Here is a 25,652-nt window from a genome sequence, read left to right as displayed (position 1 = left end):
TCATCTGTTTTCAGACAGACGGAGCAGCTCTTTGTTTTTGTTCAGCGGACGTTCTAAGGGACTAGCTGCGTCAAAACAGAGTCTATCCAGATGGATAGTTGATGCTATAGCGCTAGCTTACACATCCAAGGGCCTGCAATACCCGATAGGTGTCAAAGCGCACTCCACAAGAGGCATGGCCTCGTCGTGGGCTTGGTCCAGTGGGATTGCCTTGCAAGATATCTGTATGGCGGCAGGCTGGGCCTCCCCGTCTACATTTATAAGGTTTTATAACCTCGAGGTTCCCGCTTTGCAAGCTAGGTTGCTCTCGGTTTAATTTTTCAGTATTGCCCGCCCGTTGCTATCGGCTCAGGATGCTGAAACTGCTAGAGCGTCGATCACTGATCGTCTGTATACTTCTGTGGGCAGTGCGTAAGTCCCCCATATTTATCAGTCCAGGCCGAGTTCGCCCTGGCTGTGTGGAACACTTGATATAACATGCTCTTATCAGAGCTCCATATTACAGGAATGATGCTATTCTAGCCCCTCTTCCCGGATTCTCTGTGAGTCCCTAGTGATTAGGCACTGTATGAGACCCGGGCACCTGCCCTTGGGACTTTAGTGTTATGTCTCAAGCACGCACGGCGTTTTACATTGTGTTCCCCTAGCGTAAGATACTTACGCAAGTACGAGAGACCTCTCGTAAGAGAACGTACTCGGTTACTAACGTAACCTCGGTTCTCTCTAGAAGAGGGAACGAGTACTTGCGTATCTTGCCGTGCATGCGTCATGTTCTGATTCGCTTCAGCGTTGAAAAACTGACCAAACCAGCCTCTCTGGGCCGTATTTATAGCCCTAGCCCCACCCGCTTTCGGCGGGACATGACGTAATGGGCGTGAAGCACCCTCATTGGTTCTGACGTCATGAGGGGCCTCTATCGATAGGCTGGTGCAGTTGCCGCAGAGCAGCCAATGGGCGCGCGAGCTGTCTCGCCCATGTCTGCATGCTGCTGCAATGCGTTTTACATTATTGCAAAATTAAGGATAATTTTTGGCTTCAATATCTCGAGGAAAAGAGGTTTTCCCCTAGCGTAAGATACCGAGTACGTTTTCTAAGTGATTGCATCCAGGAAATACGCATTTACATGACGAAGGCATAGCCAGAGCCGTGGGCATAGTAGCTAGCAAACTGTTGGCTGTCCATAGTAACTCGCGATTGAGCGGCGATAGGCTTAGTGACTCCGTGCGTCATCAAGTAGGGGCCCAATCAAGCTCAGGGGCTCGCAGTGCATCATCAATCCCCCGTTTTAGCCCCGCCCAAAAAATCCGGCTCACAGCAATGGTGAAAAACTGTTTAACGGTCTAACTCCACAATTTAGTACTTCACAGTTCTCAGTCTTTGTAATATGTTTTAGCAATACATTTCTAGCACTTATAATGTGTTTAGAATTTTTTTGTAGAATTGCCTTTACAGGGACTTTAATGATTTTGAAACCGTACAGTCTATATGTGGTTTTAATTCAGCAGGTGAAATAAAGATTGATAACTTTTGAATTGTAGATGTTTTTCTCATGGTGATTTTTCTCAGTGTGTTTGACAGATCTGAACACACACACACACAGACTGGTGACCTTATCAAGCAGTGTCTCTGATCACAGTGTTTGACATCATCCTTCAGTCCAGCGTGAGTCTCCATTTCATTTAGCAGTGTGGGGACACACGCAAACTGTGTGTAGCTTGTTTGGGAGTTGAGCATGCCCAAGCACACTGCGGTTTCTTCTCCCCGAGGCGAGGTACCAGTGCTATAATTATCCAGTTCTGAGAATCTGGATGTTGTAAGCACTGATGCAGGGGATTTTGAGGATTCACCACCTCATACCCCTGCTTATGAGGAGCTTATGGAGGTTGTGACTCATGCTGTCGCTAAACTAAATATCGAGTGGCCAGCCGAAATTTGCAACAGATTTGTCTCTTCGGGCCACAAAGGAGACGGCCAAATCAGTAGGCTGGTTGTTTCCTGCCGGTTCACCGTTAAAGTGCCAGCTCGACCAAAACCAGAGGCCAGTCTCGAGATACTGGTTCCCTTAGTAGATTTTATGGCAGCGTGGAAGCTACTGCCAAATATATCTCGCTGGGTCCTGCTCACAATAGAAGAGGGTTACAGAATTCAGTTCGGTTCTCGACCGCCCAGATTTCTAGGGGTCCTCCCTATAGTGCTGGTGGACACTGAGCAGGCTCTGGTTCTGGAGCAAGAAGTACAGACTCTTCTACAAAAGGAGGCTATAGAAAGGGTTTCTCCTCCCAGCCAGGAGTCAGGGTTTTACAGCCGTTACTTTATTGTCTTTATGGGTCTCATGGCAGCTGCGTCCAACGTAATCACTTTTGGCCTCCTGTACATGAGACCCCTGCAGTGGTGGCTCAGGACCAAGGGGTTTTCTCCAAGCGGAAATCCGTTTTGCATGATCAAGGTCATGCGGCGATGATGACGTGCCTTAGTCATGTAGAAGAAACCTTGGTTCCTCGCCCAAGGCCCAGTGCTGGGGTCTTCTTGTGGTCGCGTAACGCTAACAACGGATGCTTCCCTCACAGGTCAACTCCCAATGAGGGCATTGTTCAATAAAACCCCTTATATAATATATAGGCCCTATTTGTGCATTCAAACGCTCAGGCCAGATAGAGACTAAACACGTAATATGCATGTGCATGGCGTCACCATTTTCACAGATTCACGTTTTGAAGTTTACTCAGAGATGATAATGGTATCGTTTTCAAAATCTTGCACTTTGATGAAACCTGTTTAAAAGTGTGCGTTCTCAGGCCACCAAACAATCATTGTTGCATTAATTCCCTGTTATTACTGTAAAGCGGCTTTGTAAAAAGCTCTATATAAATAAAGGTGACAAGACTTGACTTGCAACAACAACAAAACAAGATCAGATCAGACACACTGATATTCATCAGTATAATAAGAACAACTACCAGGATATTTCAGGACACACTGAAGGAGTTTGCTGGAAAAGCAGTGTTTCTGGGAAAACTTGGCATGAAGTGAAAGAGAAAATAAACAGTTTCCAGAGAATCACCCAAAGGCAAAAGAGGAACTGGATAGTTCCGCAATAGTAGAACAATATAGAGATGTCTAAGTCTGTTGTTCCTTGTAAACTCATTTTGAAATGAAACTCTTGGGAAAATAAACGGATCATATAAATATGAGCAGTATTTCAGTCAGAGCGAATCCCTCTTCAGACGCTCTTCACTCACTCCAGGTGGGCAAGAATATGCATACTTCTTTATTTATAGCAAATTATCATTATATTCCTATTACACACAGATGGTTATATATTTTAGTTGTTTATTTATTTCACTAGTGTAGTTTTTAGAAATGATGTGACTTCAATAAAACTGCATGAATTAATTTAGTTAATTGATTAGTTCAAAATAAACATTTTAATTAAAAAAGATAAACTAATAGGATCTTTTCAAAAACAACAAATGATTTGGAAAGAACACTGATTAATGATTTTGAAAGCGTACAGACAGTGCGTGGTTTTAAATAAAGAAGTGCTGTGTAACTTCAGTATCTCGGTGCTCTTTGGGTTTAGGGATGGTTCCACTCTTCAGAAAAAACAATCCAAGGCACTCGAGTAATTTTAGAAAATATAAAAAACCTTTATTCTTTCATGGCTTAGATTTTAAAAACAAGTAACAAGCAACGGCACGCCTACTGTACATGAGCCAATGAGCCTTCATCAGGGTGTGAGATGATGTGTGATGAAGGCTCATTGGCTCATGTACAGTAGGTGTGTGTTGCTTGTTTCTTCTTGTTGCTTCAGCAGGTGAAATAAAGATTGATAACTTTTGAATTGTAGATGTTTTTCTCATGGTGATTTTTCTCAGTGTGTTTGACAGATCTGAACACACACACACACACAGACTGGTGACCTTATCAAGCAGTGTCTCTGATCACAGTGTTTGACATCATCCTTCAGTCCAGCGTGAGTCTCCATTTCATTTAGCAGTTTCTGAGTCATGGTTTTTTTCTTGGCATCATGGATTAATTAAATTGAAATTCTTAAATTTTCTAACATTGATGAGATTTCCTTTACTTTATTGTCATGTCGTTGACACAAGTGTACAAGCAGTGAAATATGTTATATATATATATATATATATATATATATATATATATATATATATATATATATATATATATATATAGAAAGAAAGAAAGTGACATTCAACTACAATAAATACAAACACAATTATTACATACTTCTATTGCAACACTATTGTTAGTTATGAATTATTAGAGTAATCTGTGAAAATGCTTAATGTCTGATACAGGTGAAGTGAATCGAGCAGACGAGATGTCTCAGTAAGTGTTTCTTGTTCAAAGCTTTAACTTTATCTTTATTAACTTTATACACTGCAAAAAAAACAAAAAACAAACATTTTCTTACTCAATATTTTTCTTTTGTTTCCAGTTCAAATATCTAAAAATGATTATACCAAGAAGCATTTACTAGAGAATTAAATGACATAAGAAATTATATCTTGTTTTCTCAACAACAAAATAAATAAATCAAAATGAAGTGAGTTTTTACTTAAAACAAGAGAAGGACATAAAAACTAGAACACAGCCTCTATTAGCCAATGAATTAACTAATGTTATCAAAGGAGCCTTTATTGTGGAGTTTTATAGTGTTGTTAGTTTGTTATAGTGCTAAAGTACAGCATGACAATTACAATGTGCATAATGGTTAATATAATATGTGCCATTTGGCTGTTAAACCATAAAAAAGACAAAACAAATATCCAGTGCTGTCTACTTATGAAAAATGTTTTGATATTTCAGGAAACCTGAAGATCTTTGTAAGGAATTGCAAGAAAGCATTGAGGGACTGAACACAGAATTTCAGAAAAATCATCAAACTCTCACTGATAAATTGAACAACATCACTAAAACAGAATCAGCAAAAGGAATCGCAGACATACTGAGTTTGGGTTTGACTTCAACCAACCCAATGATTAAACATCTGAGAGTAATTAATAACACAGTAAAAGAGATTCAGCAGATGAAGAAGGATTCTGTTCAAAATAATGAAATACTGAGAAGAGTGAGATCCGCGGACATGGGGAGAATCGCCAAACCTCTCAAACCGCATGAGGAACTAAGAGGCAGAATCGATACTCTATTACTAGATCTTGATCATTGCAGAATCAATCAACAAAATGAGTCACAATTGATTCCTCAGATGAGAAAAACAGCGGATCAATTTAAGGAGAATCTGAATGAAATTAAACATGCCATTGAATGTATTAACAAATTAGTTGAATGATTGAACTGATCTGTCTGGTCAAACTGAAATAGTTAAACGTGTGCATTTAATGATGTATAAAATCCTGCAGAAAGTGTTCAGTCTTTGAAAGCAGTGAATTCTGAATTATAGAAGTTTACATATTCTGGGATTGTCTACTGTAGATATGATGATTTCAGGGCTAGAAACTCTCACATTACAGCAGAGCTTTTCTCTTATCAGAAAATAGTGACGAAAATGAGGTCAAATGTACTTTCTTTCTTTTTTACATTGAGTTTGTAAAATTACTGGTTTTTGAAAGATTTCATTTTTGATGAGCAACTGTTTGCATGTTGTTTTTCTGGTTCTGTATGACCTTGGATAAACTCTATTTCTCTTTGTAAATGAACCACTTACTCTGGAGTTTTGATTCTGTTTATTTCTTGAAATTATTCAGGCATTCATTTTAATTGCCGTTTTTGTTGTATATGTTATTGTTTTGTAAAGTAATGTAAAATAAAAACTATAATCATGATTTCCCAGATGTAGAAGACCAAAATATCTTTTACAAAATAAATGTACATCTGATCTCACCAACATATTCACCAAACTGTGTGATCTTTTTAACCCGATCTCACGACAATTCGTACGAATTTTACAAGTTGGCTAATTAGTATGAATTCGTACGAATGACGGAACCCTGTCCCCGCCCCTAAACCAAACCATCACGTGGGTTTAGACAAATCGTACTAATTCGTACAAATTCATACGAATACGAATTCGTACGATTTGTCTAAACCCATGTGATGGTTTTTTAATCACTCGTACGAATTGGTCGTGAGATAGCGTTTTATAAGCATAAATTAATTTCTTAATTACATATTTTATTAACTAAAAGTGTAAATGAATGTGTTAATTACCACAATTGGTCAACGCAATTTACTTCAACTTCCAGTTGTCTGCTTTAATTAATCATTAACTAATGATTTGCAAATGTAACATTATGTTATGACTTTACTTGTTGAGGCACATGACTATTAACTAATTGTTAAGTAATATGCCATTTATGGGTTTTGACAGTTGCACATGCAGTGAATGTAATGTCGGTGAATGTGTGTGAAGGATGGGTGAGTTGGGCTGCACACAAATATCAGCACACCAGAATCTGAACTCCTGAAGCTGTTACACTGTGTTTACACTGGACGAGACAGCTGTCTACACTGGACATGACAGACCATCGCAAATCCATTTGTCCTTCGTAGCAGAACTAGCACAAGAGCTCTGAGTACGTCAGTGTGGCATCGGTTTACTGTCGGGGTTTTGTTGTGTAGCGTCGCGCCGCATCCAGTGTAGTATCACTGACTATAATGGACGCTCTATAGTCTTTGTCCAGTCTAAACACAGTGTTTTGAAATAGCAGAGCTCGACCGCATGTTCTCAGTGTACCACGACCTCAAGCTTAAGGCCAGTTTATACTTCTGCGTCGGGTGTGCGCGCAGTAGGTACGGCGTAGCATACGCATAGACTTGTATCATACCCTTCGCCGTAACCTGACACGTACCTCTTCAAAAATGTAACTACACGTCGCGACGACGCGGACCGCAAGATCTGTGATTGGTCGGCTTGGTAGCATTGCATTTCCTCTACGCATTTCCGGGGTGTTCTTCTTCACCGCCCGTCATTTTTCAATTCGGTTCAACCGTCAACAGGTTCGCACGTACCATCTCCTCCGACGCCTTCTCTCGTTTCTGCCTTTTAGTTATAGTAATTTCACTAAAATTAACTGTTTTTCCATCTCGATAAGCTCCAACTCCAACATGATCCGCTCTCTTTCAGTCGCTTAGTAGCCTAAACTCAAAACAGCCGCGAGGAATCTAAACACAGTGGGACATTAAAACCCGCCCCTGCCAACTAGCGTTTCGGCGGTGTAACTGCAGAGCAACACAGACACAACGCAGAAGTATAAATGCTACGACAGCGTGGCCTACGACGTACACTACGGCGTACACTCGACGCAGAAGTATAAATTGGCCTTTAACCTGACATAGTCCTCTGCCATGAACAACAAGGTACTGGATGCGGCAGTTCATCGGATTCAGTGAAATCTACGAGGCTGAATCCAGCTTCTTATTCGCAGCTTCTCATTGATCTGTTCCACCTTAAATGACGTGAACTTCCGCGTTAGCTGGCTTCTTATTGACGCTCAACTTAGGGGCCGTGCGGTTTTTCTATTTTTCGCGTTTTTCTCATCTCATAAAATACTATATAAACTCCAAGCACTTTTTGCTGTAGAATAATTTTTTTAAGGAAGCTTTGAACATGGCACTTTACACACTGCACAATAAGCCGCCTATTGCATTTTCTGCCCATCGGTGCTGTTTCTCGGCCGCCTCAGAGGGTGCGTTGAAGTGGACATGAGCCCATTATAGGAGAGCTACTATTCTAACGAAATCCAAATTTTGAGCAATTATTACTGTGAAACTGAATCCTTGAACTTGACATTATACACAATGCACAAATAACCGCTTAATGCGCCTTCAGCCCAATTAATGGTGCTGTTTCTCAGCCGCCTCAGAAGGGTGCGTTAAAATGGGCATGAGCCCATTATAGTAGAGCTACTCCTCTAACAAATTACTCATTTTAGGTTATTTTTACTTTAGAATATATATATATATATATATATATATATATATTTTTATGAAGCTTTGAACTTGATAATACACAATGCACAAAGAGCATTGTGTATTTGTCACGAACTGCTCCAAGACACGAAGGTTAGATCCAAATGCAGCTTTATTGGCTGGGGAAATCCAGAGGCGTAATCCAATGTACAGGCTAGGGTCATACACAGGCAGGCAGTCAAAACAAAGAAAGAAACAAAACAAACAAACAGGCAGGGACCAGAGGCAAGAGAGTAATCCAGGGAACAGGGCAAGATATCAAAAACCAAGAAACAAGAAAACCAGGGAAACGCTCAGAAATGCAGTGTAACACTTAACAAGACTTCGCGGTGAGTGACTGAATAAACATGGTATAAATAGACTCGACTCAAAGCGGTAAGCTTGTAATAATGTATTTAATTCCAGTGGTACTGGTGGATTTCCGCGGGAAATTCGAGCATGTCTTTGCATCATTACGTCACATCTGTCCTCATAAAGAAGAGTCTCGGCTAGTCGGCTATGAGTGTGAGGATGTTGGAGGTGGAGATTTATAGCCTTTACTCACAGCACTTGATATAATTAAACTTATCAATTTGATGGCGGATCCAGAAAGGTTCAAATGACACTCATCAGTGACAACTAGAGATTCACCCGTTGTAAAATGCGTGGCTACAGAAAAAAGCTAACCCTTAGTTGGTCAGAACAAAAGTGGATGTTACTTGTTCAAACGACATTTTCCAGTGAAAATTCTTATGTTGGTCATATTTCCAAAAAGTAGAACCTGTGATTGTGAATGACAGTATCCACACCGGCGCGGCGACTGACAGCCACTTTCTCCTCAAAACACTGGATTCATCCGCGCTGTGCCGTGCCGAGACACAACCCACGTAAAGTTGATAATTCCGCGAATAACTGCAATTGCAGATTTCGAACAGAGATGGCGACAAAGAGGAAAAACTATCGACTGCAGCTGTAACTACAACATTTTTAAAATGAATAGTTCCTCGTCAAGTGGGCGAGGGAAGTTTATATGGACAGTGTAACTTATACTGTATTCAGCAGCTCCTTAAACCACAACAGAACATGATTGTGACGTCACAGCAAATCACATTTCATTTACACACACACAACTCTATATATGACTTAGCTTATGAGATAATAATATAATACTTGTAGATACTTTAAGCCGACTGTTTTTACATAGATCATTCTATTATTATCATAACTTTTATCAGTGCATTTTTTTTTTTTTATAGTTTTTTCAACACCCCAAGCATGAACGATGCATAAAACAAATGATTCTAGTTCAGTGAGTTGAACTAGCGCAGGTTCTGCCAGTAAAGGACACTGGTGTAACGTTAGCAATGATGTACATCTGAGACGGAGAGAAGTTATCAAGAGAAGGACATACAAACTAGAACACAGCCTCTATTAGCCAATGAATTAACTAATGTTAACAAAGGAGCCTTTATTGTGGTGTTTTATAGTGTTGTTAGTTTGCTATAGTGCAAAAGTACAGCATGACAATTACAATGTGCATAATGGTTAATATAATATATGCCATTTGGCTGTTAAACCATAAAACAGACAAAACAAATATCCACAGCTTTCTACTTATGAAAAATGTTTTGATATTTCAGGGAATTGCAAGAAAGCTTTGAGGGACTGAAGTCACTTTTCAAAAATCAAACTCTCATTACTAAAATAAAGGACCTGGATTTGACTTACAGCCGAAGTCAAACTAAGAAGATCACAGATGATTTCCTGAAAACAATCTACCCAAATATTCAACGTCTGAGTAAAACTTATAAGACCATAAAAGAGCTTCCGGAGGATTCTGATAAAAAAAAGGCAATATTGAAAAGAGTGAGTTCTGCAAAAATGGAGAGAATTGACAAAACTCTCAAATTGTATAAGCAACTAAACGGCGCAATCGATGATCTATTACAAAAGCTTGATGATAACAAAATCACAGGTGCAAAAGCAGAAGAAACTTTGAAATGTATTCAGAAGATGAGAGACAAAGCTGCTCAATTTAAGAACAGTCTGAATTAAATTTAAAGTGCCAACTAATACAATCCTGCAGAAAGTGTTCAGTCTTTGAAAGCAGTGAATTCTGAATTGTAGAAGTTTACATATTCTGGGATTGTCTACCGTAGATCTGATGATTTCAGGGCTAGAAACTCTCACATTACAGCAGAGGTTTTCTCTTATCAGAAAATAGTGACGAAAATGAGGTCAAATGTACTTTCTTTTTTTCTTTCTTTTCTTTTTTTTTTTTTTTTACATTGATTTTGTCAAAATTGACAGGCATTCATTTTGATTGCCCTTTTTGTTGTATATGTTACTGTTTTGTAATGTAATGTAAAATAAAAACTATAATCATGCTTTCCCAATTGATGTAGATGTAGAAGACCAAAATATCTATTACAAAATAAATGTACATCTGATCTCACCAACATATTCACCAAATTGTGTGATCTTTTATAAGTAAGCATGGGAAGGTATTTGAAATCATCTTTTAAAAGGCGACATGAAGTTAAAATAAACCCATTTTTGTTTACAATATATACAATCTTGTAACTGTTCTTGTTGTAAGGGTTGGTTTAGATTTAGATTTAGATTTAGTCATTTAGCAGACACTTTTATCCAAAGCCACTTACAAATTAGGACTAAATTAAGCGAGTCATCGTGAAGAGGCAAAAATAACGCAAGAAGTGCTCAAAATACAAAGTGCAGGCATTGCTCAGAGTAGCAAAAGTCAGACAAGGGAGGATTAAGGGAAAAGGATTTTTTTTTTTTTAAGAGGTTAAGTGCTCACGGAAGAGATGAGTTTTAAGTTGTCTTTTGAATGCTGTCAGGGATTCTCCATTCCGGGTGAGGGTGGGGAGAGCATTCCACCAGCATGGAACTGTGAATGAGAATGTTCTGGAGAGTGATTTTTTGGCTCTCTTTGATGGTACCACGAGACGTCGCTCATTGACTGATCGTAGGCTTCTGGTAGGGATGTAGACTCATAGGAGCGAGTGAAAGTAGGAGGGAGCTGAGCCTGTGGTAGATCTGTAAGCAAGCGTCAATGCCTTGAACTTGATGCGAGCAGCGAGGGGTAGCCAGCGCAGAGAGATGAACAGAGGAATGACGTGGACCCTTTTGGGCTCGTTGAAGACGAGATGAGCTGCGGTGTTCTGAAACATTTGTAGAGGTTTAGATGCACATGATGGAAGTCCAGCCAGAAGAGCATTGCATTAGTCAAGCCTAGAAATGACCAGGGCCTGGACAAGAAGTTGTGTTTCATGCTCCGTTAGGAAAGGCCTGATCTTCCTGATGTTGTGCATGTGAAGAGCAGGTGAAGGGCAGACAGAAGGCAGGAGGGACCAGGGCAGAGCAGGCTGTACAGGCGGTCAGGGCGGAGCCGACGGAGGGAGGAGCCATGGTGGAGGCAGGGCTGACGACTCAAGGGGGCCGACTGACGGGGGCAGAGCAGGTGGGAGAGGAGACCCGGATGGAGCCAGAGAGCCGACGAGCCAGGACGATGATGAGGATCCCAAGGGACATGGCGATGCCGACGGCTCTGGCAACCGAGGCGCAGGTGGGGACCCAGAAGGCCACGGTGGAGCCGGAGCGACAGAGGACCAAGGCGGAGCTGGAGGGAGTGAGGAGCCCAACGGAGCCAGAGAGACGAAGGGACGAGGCGCAGCCAGAGGAGTGTAGTCCCAAGGTGAGGGCAGGCCGACGAACGACCAAGGCTGAGCCGGAGGGACGAGGGAGCCCGGGTGGAGCTGGTGGACCGATGGGCCACGGTGGAGATGAGGGAGGTAGGAGCCAAGGTTGAGCTGCTGGATTGACGGGCCGAGGTAGAGTCTTGGTCGCGGAGGTTGGAGGCGGAGACAGATTCAGGCTCAGGAACAGATCCAGGCTCGGGGACAGATTCAGGCTCGGGGACAGATTCAGGCTCGGGGACAGATTCGGGCTCGGCGACAGAAGACTCAGGAAGGGTGGTCTCGGTGGGACGAGACTCTGGAAGGGCGGTCTCGGTGGGACGAGACTCTGGAAAGGCGGTCTCGGCGGGACGAGACTCTGGACGGGCGGTCTCGGCGGGACGAGACTCTGGACGGGAGGTCTCGGCGGGACGAGACTCTGGACGGGTGGTCTCGGCAGGACGAGACTCTGGAACGGGGACTAGAACAGGTCTGGGAACATGGACAGTCCTTGGGGCAGGAACAGGTCTAGGAACAGAACAGGGAACAGGAACAGGTATCGGCGTGGCTATCTTGGCTGAGGGCTCAAGCGGTGAGCCGGCGGCCATCTTGGCTGAGGGCTCAGGCTGGGCAGGCATGACGTGAAGCTCAGGCTGGTTAGGCAAGAAGCTCAGGCTGAAGAAGCTCTGTGATTTGATTTGTTTCAAATTGAAACAAAGCATTAAGGGACTGAACTCAGAATTTGGCAGAAATCATCAAACAATCATTGATAAAATAAAGGAGCTGAATGACATCACTGATGCACTTGAATCCATGCAGAAGAAAACTACAGAGGGCATTTAGGGATGGCTAACACGTCGGGCCTTATCAATTTTAACATTGGGAATGGCTGGAGGAACAGGTGAAGCATCTAACATGATCAAGACTCTTTTGAAGATCATAAAACATGTCCATAACAGAATGATTTCAACATCTGAGTACAATTAATTACACAAAAGAGCTTCAGCAGATGAAGAAGGAGGATTCTATTCAAAATAAGGAAATGCTGACAAGAGTGAGATCTGTGAAAACCGCAAGAATTGGCAAAACTCTCAAACTGATTGAACATCTAACTGACACAATCCCATCTCTATCAGTTGATCTCGATCATTACAGTATCATATTTTCAGCAAAAGAGACACAAGCAGAATAAATCAAATCAGAAACTCTGAAATGTATTATCAGATGAGAGAAACAGCTGCTGAATTTCAGGAGACTGAATGAAACTAAAAGTGCCAAAGAATATATTAACAAATAAGTAAAAAATCTGTTTAGAAATGATTGAACTGATCTGTCAGGTATTATTATCAATAATACAGTCAAAGCAGACCACGAAATCTTTACAAATGTATGCATGTAATGATGTATAAAATCATGCAGAAAATGTGCAGTCTTTGAAAGCAGTGAATTCTGAATTATAGAAGTTTACATATTCTGGAATTTTCTACTGTACATCTGCTGCTTTCAGGGCTAAAAACTCTCACATTACAGCAGAGGTTTTCTTTTATCAGAAAACAGTGAGGTAAATGAGGTCAAATTAACTTCCCTTTTTAAGGAAACTTGAGCTACATCATGAAGCACGTGTAGAATCAGTCCAATGGTGTGATGAGACATCATAGGTGGGTGACATCACAGACCAGGAAACTATAAAGCACACCTGAAAACAGGCCGTGCTAGCTTCTGACTTCAGTGGGGACACACGCAAACTGTGTGTAGCTTGTTTGGGAGTTGAGCATGCCCAAGCACGCAATGCGGTTTCTTCTCCCCGAGGCGAGGTACCAATGCTATAATTATCCAGTTCTGAGAATCTGGATGTTGTAAGCATTGATGCAGGGGATTTTGAGGATTCACCACCTCATACCCCTGCTTATGAGGAGCTTATGGAGGTTGTGACTCATGCTGTCGTTAAACTAAATATCGAGTGGCCAGCTGAAATTTGCAACAGATTTGTCTCTTTGGGCCAGAAGGCGCGGCCAAAGGAGAAGGCCAAATCAGTAGGCTGGTTGTTCCCTGCCGGTTCACCGTTAAAGTGGCTGCTCGACCAAAGTCTCGAGATACTGGTTCCCTTAGTAGATTTTCTGGCAGCGTGGAAGCTACTGCCAAATATATCTCGCTGGGTCCTGCTCACAATAGAAAAGGGTTACAGAATTCAGTTTGGTTCTCGACCGCCCAGATTTCTAGGGGTCCTCCCTATGGTGGTGGTGGACACTGAGCAGGCTCTGGTTGTGAAGCAAGAAGTACAGACTCTTCTACGAAAGGAGGCTATATAAAGGGTTTCTCCTCCCAGCAGGGAGTCAGGGTTTTACAGCTGTTACTTTATTGTTCCAAAATAGGATGGGGGTTGCGTCCTATTCTAGACCTGCACCAACTAAACCGCAGGGTTCAGAGACTCAGGTTCAAGATGCTTACACTCAAACAGATCGTGTCACAGATTCGTTCCAAGGACTGGTTTGTGACGATAGACGCGTACTTCCATGTAGCCATCCATTCTCATCACAGGAAGTTCCTGAGGTTCGCTTTCAGGGGCGAAGCATACTAGTATCGGGTTCTTCCCTTAGGCCTAGGTTTATCAACCCTCACTTTCACGAAATGCGTGGATGTAGCTCTGGCTCCATGAGACTCCAGGGCATTCGCTTGTTGAATTACATCGACGATGTAATGGCAGTTCGGCATCGAGCTGTCGTTCTGTCTCATATAAGAAAGTTGGGGTTGAGGCTCAACGTCAAGAAGAGTTTGCTCCTCCTGTCTCAGAGGACCACTTTTCTAGGCGTGGTTTGGGATTCGACGACGATGCAGGCACAACTGTCCCCTGCTCGTATATCATCGATTCTCTCAGCTGTGAATGGGGTAAAGCTAGGCCAGTCACTCATTGTGAAACAGTTTTAGAGACTATTGGGTCTCATGGCAGCTGTGTCCAACGTAATCACTTTTGGCCTCCTGTACATGAGACCTCTACAGTGGTGGCTCAGGACCAAGGGGTTTTCTCCAAGCGGGAATCCGTTTTGCATGATCAAGGTCATGCGGCGATGCTTACGTACCTTAGTCATGTGGAAGAAACCTTGGTTCCTCGCCCAAGGCCCAGTGCTGGGGTCTTCTTGTCGTCGCGTAACGCTAACAACGGATGCTTCCCTCACAGGTCAACTCCCAATGAGGGCATTGTTCAATAAAACACCTTATATAATATATAGGCCCTATTTGTGCATTCAAATGCACAGGCCAGATAGAGACTATACACGTAATATGCATGTGCATGGCGTCACCATTTTCACAGATTCATGTTTTGAAGTTTACTCAGAGATAATAACGTTATGGTTTTCAAAAACTTGCACTTTGATGAAACCTGTTTAAAAGTGTGCGTTCTCAGGCCACCAAACAACCATTGTTGCATTAATTTCCTGTTATTACTGTAAAGCGGCTTTGTAAAAAGCTCTATATAAAGGTGACAAGACTTGACTTGCAACAACAACAAAACAAGATCAGATCAGACACACTGATATGCATCAATATAATAAGAAAAACTACCAGGATATTTCAGGACACACTGAAGGAGTTTGCTGGAAAACTTGCCATGAAGTGAAAGAGAAAATAAACAGTTTCCAGACAACCACCTGAAGGCAAAAGAGGAACCTGATAGTTTCGCAATAGTAGAACATTATAGAGATGTCTAAGTCTGTTGTTCCTTGTAAACTCATTTTGAAACGAAACTCTTGGGAAAATAAACGGAGCATATAAATATGAGCAGTATTTCAGTCAGAGCGAATCCCTCTTCAGACGCTCTTCACTCACTCCAGGTGGGCAAGAATATTCATACTTCTTTATTTATAGCAAATTATGATCATATTCCTATTACACACAGATGGATATATATTTTAGTTGTTTATTTATTTAACTAGAGTTGTTTTTACAAATTATGCAACTTCATTGAAACTGACTAAATCTGACTCAATTTTGTGCATGAATTCATTTAATTCAGCAGGTGAACTAAAGATTGATAACTTTTGAATTGTAGATGTTTTTCTCATGGTGATTTTTCTCAGTGTGTTTGACAGATCTGAACACACACACACACAGACTGGTGACCTTATCAAGCAGTGTCTCTGATCACAGTGTTTGACATCATCCTTCAATCCAGCGTGAGTCTCCATTTCATGGTTTTTATCTTGGCATCATGGATGAATTAAATTGAAAATCTTTAATTTTCTAACATTGATGAGATTTCCTTTACTTTATTGTCATGTCATTGACCAACCTGATTTTACAGCAATTCGTATGAATTTTACGAAGTGGATAATTGTACCAATTCACACAACCTCACTCGTACGAATTTGTAAGATTTTTACTAAATCGTACATATGTTTATGAGTTTCCCAATCGTATGAATTAGCCACCTCGTACACACTCGTACAAATTGGTCGTGAGATAGGCGTTGTCATCGACACAAGTGTACAAGGAGTGAAAATATTTTATGCATTTATCCTTGCAGGAATACAGAACAAAGAATGTGACATTGTGAACTTCAATAAATACACAAAATCATGACATACTTGTAGTATATTCACTATATATCAGACTATGGCATACATTGAGTTAAAGTTATCACTTTACTTCTGTTTGCAGCAGTTACAGCAACAGACATGGGATCATGGTGCTCTTCAGGTCAGAACACACAACACTTGTAATACAAACATGACACCTAGTGGTTACTCCAGGATACTACAATACTTCTATCGCAGCACTAGATATTGTTAATTATGAATTATTTGAGTAATCTTTGGAAATGCTTAAAGTGTAAATTGCAGGTTAACCACCACAGCCAATTAATGTGTAAATTAAAGTGCTCTATATGTATATATTTAATTATTTCTGTCTTAAAATGCGTTAAAATAACATTTATTGGGGTTTCTTCAAAAGCGTGTTTTTTACAGTAACTGGGTGATGACGTCATAAGAGGCACTCGCAACCCATACTCTGCTAGATTCTTACTGTATTATGGCTATTTGGAGAACGACTGAGGATGTGGGAAACCATCAAATTATTTATGGACCACAGCCCTACCATTTTTAACTGGTCAGGCATGAGATAGGGGATGAAATTGCTAGGACCCATGGCACTCAAAGAGTTATTAATGCTTGGTGTGAGGAGAATGAGTGGAGGGTTAGCCTGGTGTCCTGGTGAGTAGCTACGTTAGAGCTAGTCTAGGCTAGCCTGGTGCAAACTTAACCCGGATAATATAAGGGAACAAGCCAGTCTTTTCAAAATCTTGCCGTCATGTAGAATAGCAAGGAGGGACAACGACTGAAGACATTATTTACTTACATGGTGTCAGTCCAAATCAGAGCTGTAGAGATGCACACACTGCACAGGCACCAATCGCTAGTCTCATCGACGCCTCAAACGTTGTCACGAACTGCTCAGAGACACGAAGGTTCAGATCCAAATGCAGCTTTATTGTGGGTAATCCAGAGGCGTAATCCAGTGTACAGGCAAAAGGTCAAAACACAGGTAGGCAGTCCAAACAAACCAACAAAGAAACAAACAAAACAGGCAAGGACCAGAGGCAAAAGAGTAATCCAGGGAACAGGGCAAGAAATCCAAAAACCAAAAACCAAAATACATGAAAACAGGGAAAACGCTCAGAAATGCAGTGTGACACAAACAAAACTTCACCGGTGAGTGAATGAATGAACATGGTATAAATAGACAGACTAACAGGATGAGACAGGTGAATGCAATCAGTGAATGAGGTACAGGTGAATGTGATCAGTGATAAGTGATGAGTCCGGGCAGTGAGTTATGGGAAATGTAGTTTGTGAGTGAAACATGATAGTCTGGTGTGGAGTGCCCTCTGGAGGCTTTCAAGGACAGTCCAGCTGGTGACCGTTACATAGCCCCCCCTTTAAGGAGCGGATTCCAGACGCTCCTAAATTGACCAGGAGGGTGGTGGAGCGGAGGCGGACCCGGGTGCGGGATGGAGGGCCAGGCCCGTGGAGCGGAAGAGGACCTGGAGACTGTGGTGGAGCAGGCAGTGCAGGCGACCGGGGTGGAGCAGGCAGTGCAGGCGACCGGGGCGGAGCAGGCAGCGCAGGCGACCGGGGCGGAGCAGGCAGCGCAGGCGACCGGGGCGGAGCAGGCAGCGCAGGCGACCGGGGCGGAGCAGGCAGCGCAGGCGACCGGGGCGGAGCAGGCAGCGCAGGCGACCGGGGCGGAGCAGGCAGCGCAGGCGACCGGGGCGGAGCAGGCAGCGTAGGCGACCGGGGCGGAGACGACCCTTCAGGCGGCCAAGGCGGTTCCGACAGTTCAGGAACAGGAACGGGCTCAGGAACAGGAACGGTTTCAGGAACAGGAACGGGCTCAGAGGATGCGGCGGCCATCTTGTCCAAAGACACAGGCGTGAAGTCGGCCATCTCGTCCAAAGACACAGGCGTGGAGTCGGCCATCTCGTCCGAAGACACAGGCGCGGAGTCGGCCGTCTCGTCGGAACACAAAGGCGTGGAGTCGGCCATCTCGTCCGAAGACACAGGCGTGGAGTCGGCCATCTCGTCCGAAGACACAGGCGTGGAAGACGTGGCGTACACAGTCTCTGGCTCTGGCTCGGCAGGACTGACGTGAAGCTCTGGCTCTGCAGGACTGACGTGAAGCTCTGGCTCTGGCTCGGCAGGATTGACGTGAAGCTCTGGCTCTGGCTCGGCAGGACTGACGTGAAGCTCTGGCTCTGGCTCGGCCGGACTGACGTGAAGCTCTGGCTCTGGCTCGGCAGGACTGACGTGAAGCTCTGGCTCTGGCTTAGGATCAGCGCGCTCTGAGCTTGACGGGACCAGCGGCGAAGAGGACTCTGAGCTGGTTAGGACCAGCGATGAAGAGGGCTTTGAGCTGGACAGGACCAGCGATGAAGAGGGCTCTGAACTGGACGGAACCAGCGGCGAAGAGGGCTCTGAGCTGGGCAGGACCAGCGGCGAAGAGGGCTCTGAGATGGACGGAACCAGCGGTGAAGAGGGCTCTGTGCTGGACGAGACCAGCAGTGAAGGCTCTAGCTTGGCGGGCATGTCGCTTGCTGTCTCAGGCGCGGCGGGCATGACGCTCTCAGTCTCAGGGGCGGCGGGCATGACGCATACTGCCTTGGCTTCGGCAGATTTGGCGTGAAGTGCGGGCTCGGCTGGACTGGCGTGAAGTGCAGGCTCGGCTGGACTGGCGTGAAGTGCAGGCTCGGCTGGACTGGCGTGAAGTGCAGGCTCGGCTGGACTGGCGTGAAGTGCAGGCTCTGCCACGGCGGGATGAGGCTCAGGTGTGACTGCGCTGGTGAGCGGTGTTAGCACAGGAGTTGCCAACACTAGAGTGGGCATGACGTGAAGCTCAGGCTCGGCAGATGTGACACCCACAGAAAAAGTTGAGCCACTCAGTTGCAGGGCCAGGTCAACATACTGTTTTAGAGTCCAGCTAGGGTGATAAAGTGGCATTATGGAGCTAAGCGGCTCGGATAGTCCTCCACGAAAAAAGATCATGAGACATAACTCGTCCATACAGGTCAAGCGAGCCAGCTCCAAAAAGTCCATGACGTATACCTCTATGGGCTGGTCTCCCTGACGGAGACGCATGATCTGTGCTGCTGGATTCATGATGGATCTGGGTCTTACTTGGCTGCTGTATCAGTGTTGGCGAAGTCTTCTGTCACGAACTGCTCAGAGACACGAAGGTTCAGATCCAAATGCAGCTTTATTGTGGGTAATCCAGAGGCGTAATCCAGTGTACAGGCAAAAGGTCAAAACACAGGTAGGCAGTCCAAACAAACCAACAAAGAAACAAACAAAACAGGCAAGGACCAGAGGCAAAAGAGTAATCCAGGGAACAGGGCAAGAAAACCAAAAACCAAAATACATGAAAACAGGGAAAACGCTCAGAAATGCAGTGTGACACAAACAAAACTTCACCGGTGAGTGAATGAATGAACATGGTATAAATAGACAGACTAACAGGATGAGACAGGTGAATGCAATCAGTGAATGAGGTACAGGTGAATGTGATCAGTGATAAGTGATGAGTCCGGGCAGTGAGTTATGGGAAATGTAGTTTGTGAGTGAAACATGATAGTCTGGTGTGGAGTGCCCTCTGGAGGCTTTCAAGGACAGTCCAGCTGGTGACCGTTACAAACGTCATGTAATACCCTTCCTCAATCCACGCTTTATCAATTTCTCATAAATAAAAGTCATAGTCAGTGAAGTGCTCGCTGCATATGACGGCTGACTTGGTCACAGAGGCAGCAGTAAAATCCGCCCGCATGGTAGCCACAAACCTCACCCAGGCACGAATCAACCTTTTGTCCTTGGGGAAATTGTGGACCCTGTGCCCTGTTTTTGAAGAATTTGTACATACCGCACAAACACAACGGTTTACCATTTTGACAGGTGAATGAGGCGAATATACAGCTGCTAGCGTACTATTGACTATGCCGGTGTTACGTCCCTAAAATGGCTAAGGGCATGAGGGAACACAACATAAAATAATATAAATAATTCCCGGATTAGTTAACCCGGTTAACGTGGTTAAGGTGCTGGTGCAAAAAGGACACAAGGACAAAACCAGGATTTGAATTATGAAAGTGCATATATTTATTTGTCGCACCAGCGTGCACAGAAAAGAGAGAGACAAAATACCGTACCCAGGGAGTAGGAGCCTGAGCGGGGCTAAATTAAAGAAATAAACAAAACAAAACCCACACTCTAACTACATTCCCATCCCCACTAAACTACTACAACAGGAAAATAAAACAAAACAAAGTCAGGTAGGGCGGGCGCTCAGCACGCCCTACCTAACCTACACTACGTAAAAACAAAAACATACAACAATAGCACCCGCTCCTTACCTGATGTATTAACACGGATTTCCCTAGGTGTTGCATGAATGGAAGTCACGTGACATACTATCCTACTCACTACTCCCTGGCCGGTTATAAAGCAATATACAAAAAGAAACGTATGGACTCAAGTCCAACGTAAATCAAAAATAACCAACACTGAGAGAAAATAACCAGGTAACTCAAAATATAACCAACAAAACAAAACAACAAAACAGGACACGCCGCCGCGTGAACCAAAACGAAAATCAAACAAAGCTCCTTCTCTCTCTCCCGCTTCCGGTCTACGTCAGCCTCTTATAGTAAGGAATTCAGGTGTACGTCGTAATGATGATGATGATGGACGGCCGGCAGCACCGCCCTGAGAGATGACAGCGAAGAGAGTGACAGCAAAAACAACAACACAAACACATATCCTCGGAACACGTAACAGCCGGTAACTCTACTAGTGAGTTCCTCTTATGACGTCACACCCCATCTAGTGGAAGGGAGCGGGAGCAGTGGTGTAGTCTACGTGATACGCAGGTATACGCCGTATACCCACTAGAAAAGGCCAAGGATTTGCGTATACCCACTTAAAAAAAGCGTGAGGATACGTATCAACTTCGTTTTGTGTCAGAACTTTCACACTTTCATTCATAAATTCACCCCGTCTGTGTTTGCGAAGCGACGGATCGAATCGCGGAATCCAGTCACAAATGGAACTTGCTATATAAAGCAGAACGTCACGGAATTAGGCTATTTTTGAATGAATAAATCAAAAGTAGCTGCTGTACAATGAATCAAATCTCGATATGGACTAGTGTCTATGAATATTAAAGCTAAAAGAGACTGCAATTGTTCTACGCGTCTCTGGGATGGAGCGCTCAGTGTATGCTCCACTACACACACACACACACACACACACACACACAGAAGCACGCGTGACTCACGCTCGTGGTGTTTTCAGCGTTTCACTGTATTGAGACATGATGTAGGCTACACATGTGCATTTCATCGCAGAGCTGCTATGAGAGTCACTTGATGAGAATTTCACCATTTCATTTGATAAAACTATCGTCATTCATTCGTTTCATATACACACAGAAACTGTTATGTCTTTACGACAACCTGTCAAAATAAAAGTTCTGTATAACTTGAAGAAATTATAACAGAAATATATTACTATTGCACAGAGTATACTTCAGGCCTAATAATAATAATAATAATAATAATAGTTTATTAAAACACACAGAAACTCAAATGTCTACAACCCACCAAAATAAAAGTTCGGTCTAACTCAAATTAATTAGAAAGGAATTGCACAGTAAAATGTATTTTAAAATAACATTTTTTTTCAAAAACACCATTTCTAAAAGTAAATTTGTATTTGTGCCTATAATGTTTTTTGTTTTTTTATTGTTGATAATTGTCAACTGATAAAACCTGTGCTTCAGGGACCATATTCATATAACAAATAAATAAGTTGATAACACTTAGTATTTCATAATGCTCTCAATTACATGTCGATGCATACTGTATGCATTAGTGAGTGTGGTGGTGCTTATGGGGTGACGCTCTGGGCTGGGTGAGTATGCGGTGGGGGGGGGGGGGGGTGTTATATTAGAGTATACTCACTACAAAAAACTAGACTACACCACTGAGCGGGAGTGCTTAAAACCACTGTTAAAAGTGCCAACTTTTCATATTATATTCAGCATTTTGGTATAAAAAACAATGGTGGGCGGTTCTTATCTTTATGTTTAATAAACACATTGCATTATCTTCGTGAAAAATTTAACCTGCAATTTACACTTTAATGTCTGATACAGGTAAAGTGAATCGAGCAGAAGAGATGTCTCAGTAAGTATTTCTTGTTCAAAGCTTTGACTTTATCTTTATTAACTTTATAATCAACTGATTATTATCAATATGAGTACATCATTTACAACAAGGTTTCATTTGTTAACATTAATTAACTACATTAGTTAACATTAACTATTATTACAGCATTTTATTCATCTTAGTTAATTTCAACATTTTGAAAATCAAAATGTTAGCAATGATGTACATCTGAGACGGAGAGAAGTAATCAAGAAAAGGACATACAAACTAGAACACAGCCTCTATTAGCCAATGAATTAACTAATGTTAACAAAGGAGCCTTTATTGTGAAGATTTAGGTAACACTTTATAATAACTGCACGCTATTAATCATTAGTTAAGCATTAGTAAACAGTTAATTCATCATTTATAAAGCATTAATAGACATTAATAAGCAGTTTATAAATACAGTAATATATGATTTGTTATTGTATTTTCATACTTTATTAATGATCAATTTATCATTTCTAAATGAAGTATTGCATTATTTACAAACCGGTTATTTAGGAGTTGTCAGTGGTTCATAAGGTCACTTAGAATGTGTAAGTAAAAGATTAATAAACTGTTTAAATACATATTATTATTCAGACATATAGTAATAGTTACTTAGTGTGTTAATAAATGCTTTATTAACACGTATTTCTACTGTAATTCAGGGTTAATTCAGGTAGTTATAAAGCATTTATTTAGTAGTGGTCAGTTAACTATTTTGTGAGCTCATCTAAAGTGAGGACTAGTTATGCCTTGTAAAGCATTTATAAAGGAGATTTAAAGGCTGTTGAATATTTATGTTCTGTATCACTGTGTGTGTTTGTTTCCTTTTTCTGTTTAGAAGATCAATGAGTCTTTAAATCTCCTTTATAAATGCTTTGCAAAGCATAACTAGTCCTCACTTTAGATGAGCTCACACTATAGTGAACTGACCACTACTAAATGCTTTATAACTACCTGAATTTACTACATTTACTTACACTTTCTAAGTTATCTTATTAATCAATGACAACACCTAGTTTGTAAATAATGGTAAATAATGTAACTGGTTTGTAAATAATGCAATACTTAATTTATAAATTATAAATTGATCATTAATAAAGTATGAAAATACTTTACAAGAATAAAGCATTTATAGCTGTATTTATAAGCTGCTTATTAATGTCAATTAATGCTTTATAAATGATTAATTAACCGTCTAGTAATGCTTAACTAATGATTAATAGCATGCAGTTATTATAAAGTGTTACCGAGTTTGATAGTGTTGCTGTTTGCTATAGTGCAAAAGTACAGCATGACAATTACAATGTGCTGGCATAATGGTTAATATAATATGTGCCATTTGGCTGTTAAACCATAAAACAGACAAAACAAATATCCAGTGCTGTCTACTTATGAAAAAGTTTTGATATTTCAGGAAACCTGAAGATCTTTGTGACAAATTGAAACAAAGCAATAAGGAACTGAACTCAGAATTTCAGAGAAATTATCAAACTCTCACTGATAAAATGAACAACATCACTAATACAGAATCAGCAAAAGGAATCGCAGAGACACTTCGTTTGGGTTTGACTTCAACCAACCCAATGATTAAACATCTGAGAGCAATTAATAAAACCCTAAAAGACCTCAAGCAGATGAATGTGGATTCTGTTCAAAATAAGGAAATACTGAGAAGAGTGAGATCCGCGGACATGGGGAGAATCGCCAAACCTCTCAAACTGCATGAGGAACTAAAAGGCAGAATCGATACTCTATTACTAGATCTTGATCATTGCAGAATCAATCAACAAAATGAGTCACAATTGATTCCTCAGATGAGAAAAACAGCGGATCAATTTAAGGAGAATCTGAATGAAATTAAACATGCCAAAGAATATATTAACAAATTAGTTGAATGATTGAACTGATCTGTCTGGTATTATTATCAATAATACTCTAAACTGAAATCTTTACAAATGTGTGCATTTAATGATGTATAAAATCATGCAGAAAGTGTTCTGTATGACCTTGGATAAACTCTATTTGTCTTTTTTAATGAACCACTTGCTCTGGAGTTTTGATTCTGTTTATTTCTTGTGAAATTCTTCAGGCATTCATTTCAATTGCCCTTTTTGTTGTATATGTTACAGTTTTGTAATGTAATGCAAAATAAAAACTATAATCTTGCTTTCCCAACTGATGTACATGTAGAAGACCAAAATATCTATTACAAAATAAATGTACATCTGATCTCACCAACATATTCACCAAACTGTGTGATCTTTTATAAGTAAGCATGGGAAGATATTTGAAATCATCTTTTAAAAGGAGACATGAAGTTAAAATAAACACATTTTTGTTTACAATATTCAATCTTGTAACTGTTCTTGGTGTAAGGGTTGGTTTACTGAAAATGCTTTTGGTCTTTTGTATACATTTTTTAATAACTGACTTGTATTAGACAAAGGCATATCATAACGTTCTCCATTATTAATTAGTATATTAATCAGTAATGTTTTTGAAGAGGAATTTACTCTGTAAGATGTTGAGTTGTTAATAAAAAAAATAAGTTTAAAGAATGTTTCAGGAACATCATTCTAACCTTAAAAAAACGTTCCACTAACATTAAGAAAACTGGACATTGTAATGTTCCCATAAGCAGAACAATGTTTGGGAAAGGTTCTGTTAGCTGTGGAGTTCGTCTCTCCTGCTCTCCAGCTTCATCTGGTGGACATTAAACAGCTGTGATGAAACATGCTTATTAGTCTGATATCAACAGCTTTAAGACACATTTACATTAAAGGGGACCTATTAAGCCCCTTTTCACAAGATGTAAAATAAGTCTCTGATGTCCCCAGAGTGTGTATGTGAAGTTTAATCTCAAAATCTTACATTTTAAATTAATAATTTTTTTACAGCATGTTTAAATTGTCACTTTTTGGTGCTCAGAAAAACGCGCTGTTTTAGTGTGTGCCCTTTAAATGCAAATAAGCTGCTACTGCACGGCACAGGGGGCGGAGTCTCAGGACAATTTCATCTCACGGAATGATGATAATATCAGAAACTCTCAGTAACGGTGTTCATTTCGACCCGGAGTCGGACAATAATGCCTACAGAGTCAGAGTGTGTTGTGGTTTAATTCTTTCTTTTCAGGGGAATGACTTCAGAGATATTTGATGCCAGAAATATTAGACTTTATTAACAAACAAAGCCGAGTGCCCCTCTGCACCTGCAGAAAGACCCTGCAGAGAGACCCTCTGCAGAAAGATTGTCCAGCAAACGTATATACCTACATC

General features: G+C 41.5%; 1 protein-coding gene and 3 long non-coding RNA genes across 6 annotated transcripts in view; 2 read left to right on the top strand and 2 right to left on the bottom strand.

Annotated features, from left to right (window-relative positions):
• Positions 1–5,872, top strand: part of LOC309492537 — a 34,085-nt gene extending 28,213 nt beyond the window's left edge. For 2 of the 3 annotated variants that reach the window (XR_014203546.1, XR_014203548.1), the window contains 3 exons: positions 1,567–3,973; positions 4,323–4,353; positions 4,834–5,872. This is a non-coding gene — a long non-coding RNA (uncharacterized lncRNA). The remainder of the gene's footprint in view (positions 1–1,566; positions 3,974–4,322; positions 4,354–4,833) is intronic. The other variant, XR_014203547.1, reaches the window with a different exon arrangement.
• LOC309492557 overlaps positions 1–10,764 on the bottom strand; it is a 34,803-nt gene extending 24,039 nt beyond the window's left edge. The window contains exon 1 of the long non-coding RNA XR_014203578.1: positions 10,313–10,764. This is a non-coding gene — a long non-coding RNA (uncharacterized lncRNA). The remainder of the gene's footprint in view (positions 1–10,312) is intronic.
• Positions 10,765–13,577: 2,813 nt separating this feature from the next.
• LOC309492541 lies at positions 13,578–24,935 on the top strand. The gene is made up of 6 exons (XR_014203554.1): positions 13,578–13,993; positions 14,559–15,463; positions 15,710–15,805; positions 16,290–16,328; positions 22,332–22,362; positions 23,792–24,935. It is a non-coding gene; the product is annotated as an uncharacterized lncRNA (long non-coding RNA).
• Positions 16,666–19,291, bottom strand: LOC309492933 (uncharacterized protein; the record flags this gene model as incomplete). The annotated part of the gene is made up of 3 exons (XM_082161972.1): positions 19,232–19,291; positions 17,603–18,322; positions 16,666–16,680 (listed from the first exon to the last, which is right to left on the bottom strand). The coding sequence occupies exons 1-3, from the start codon at positions 19,283–19,285 to the stop codon at positions 16,666–16,668; spliced, it is 789 nt and encodes a 262-aa protein (XP_082018098.1). The 5' UTR covers positions 19,286–19,291.
• Positions 24,936–25,652: the final 717 nt, after the last annotated feature.

The sequence above is a fragment of the Leuciscus leuciscus genome, assembly GCF_965113295.1.
Source record: "Leuciscus leuciscus genome assembly, chromosome: 2".
NCBI lineage: Eukaryota > Metazoa > Chordata > Actinopteri > Cypriniformes > Leuciscidae > Leuciscus > Leuciscus leuciscus.
The sequence above is the reverse complement of the archived record's forward strand: the minus strand, read 5'-3'. Positions and strand labels throughout refer to the sequence as shown.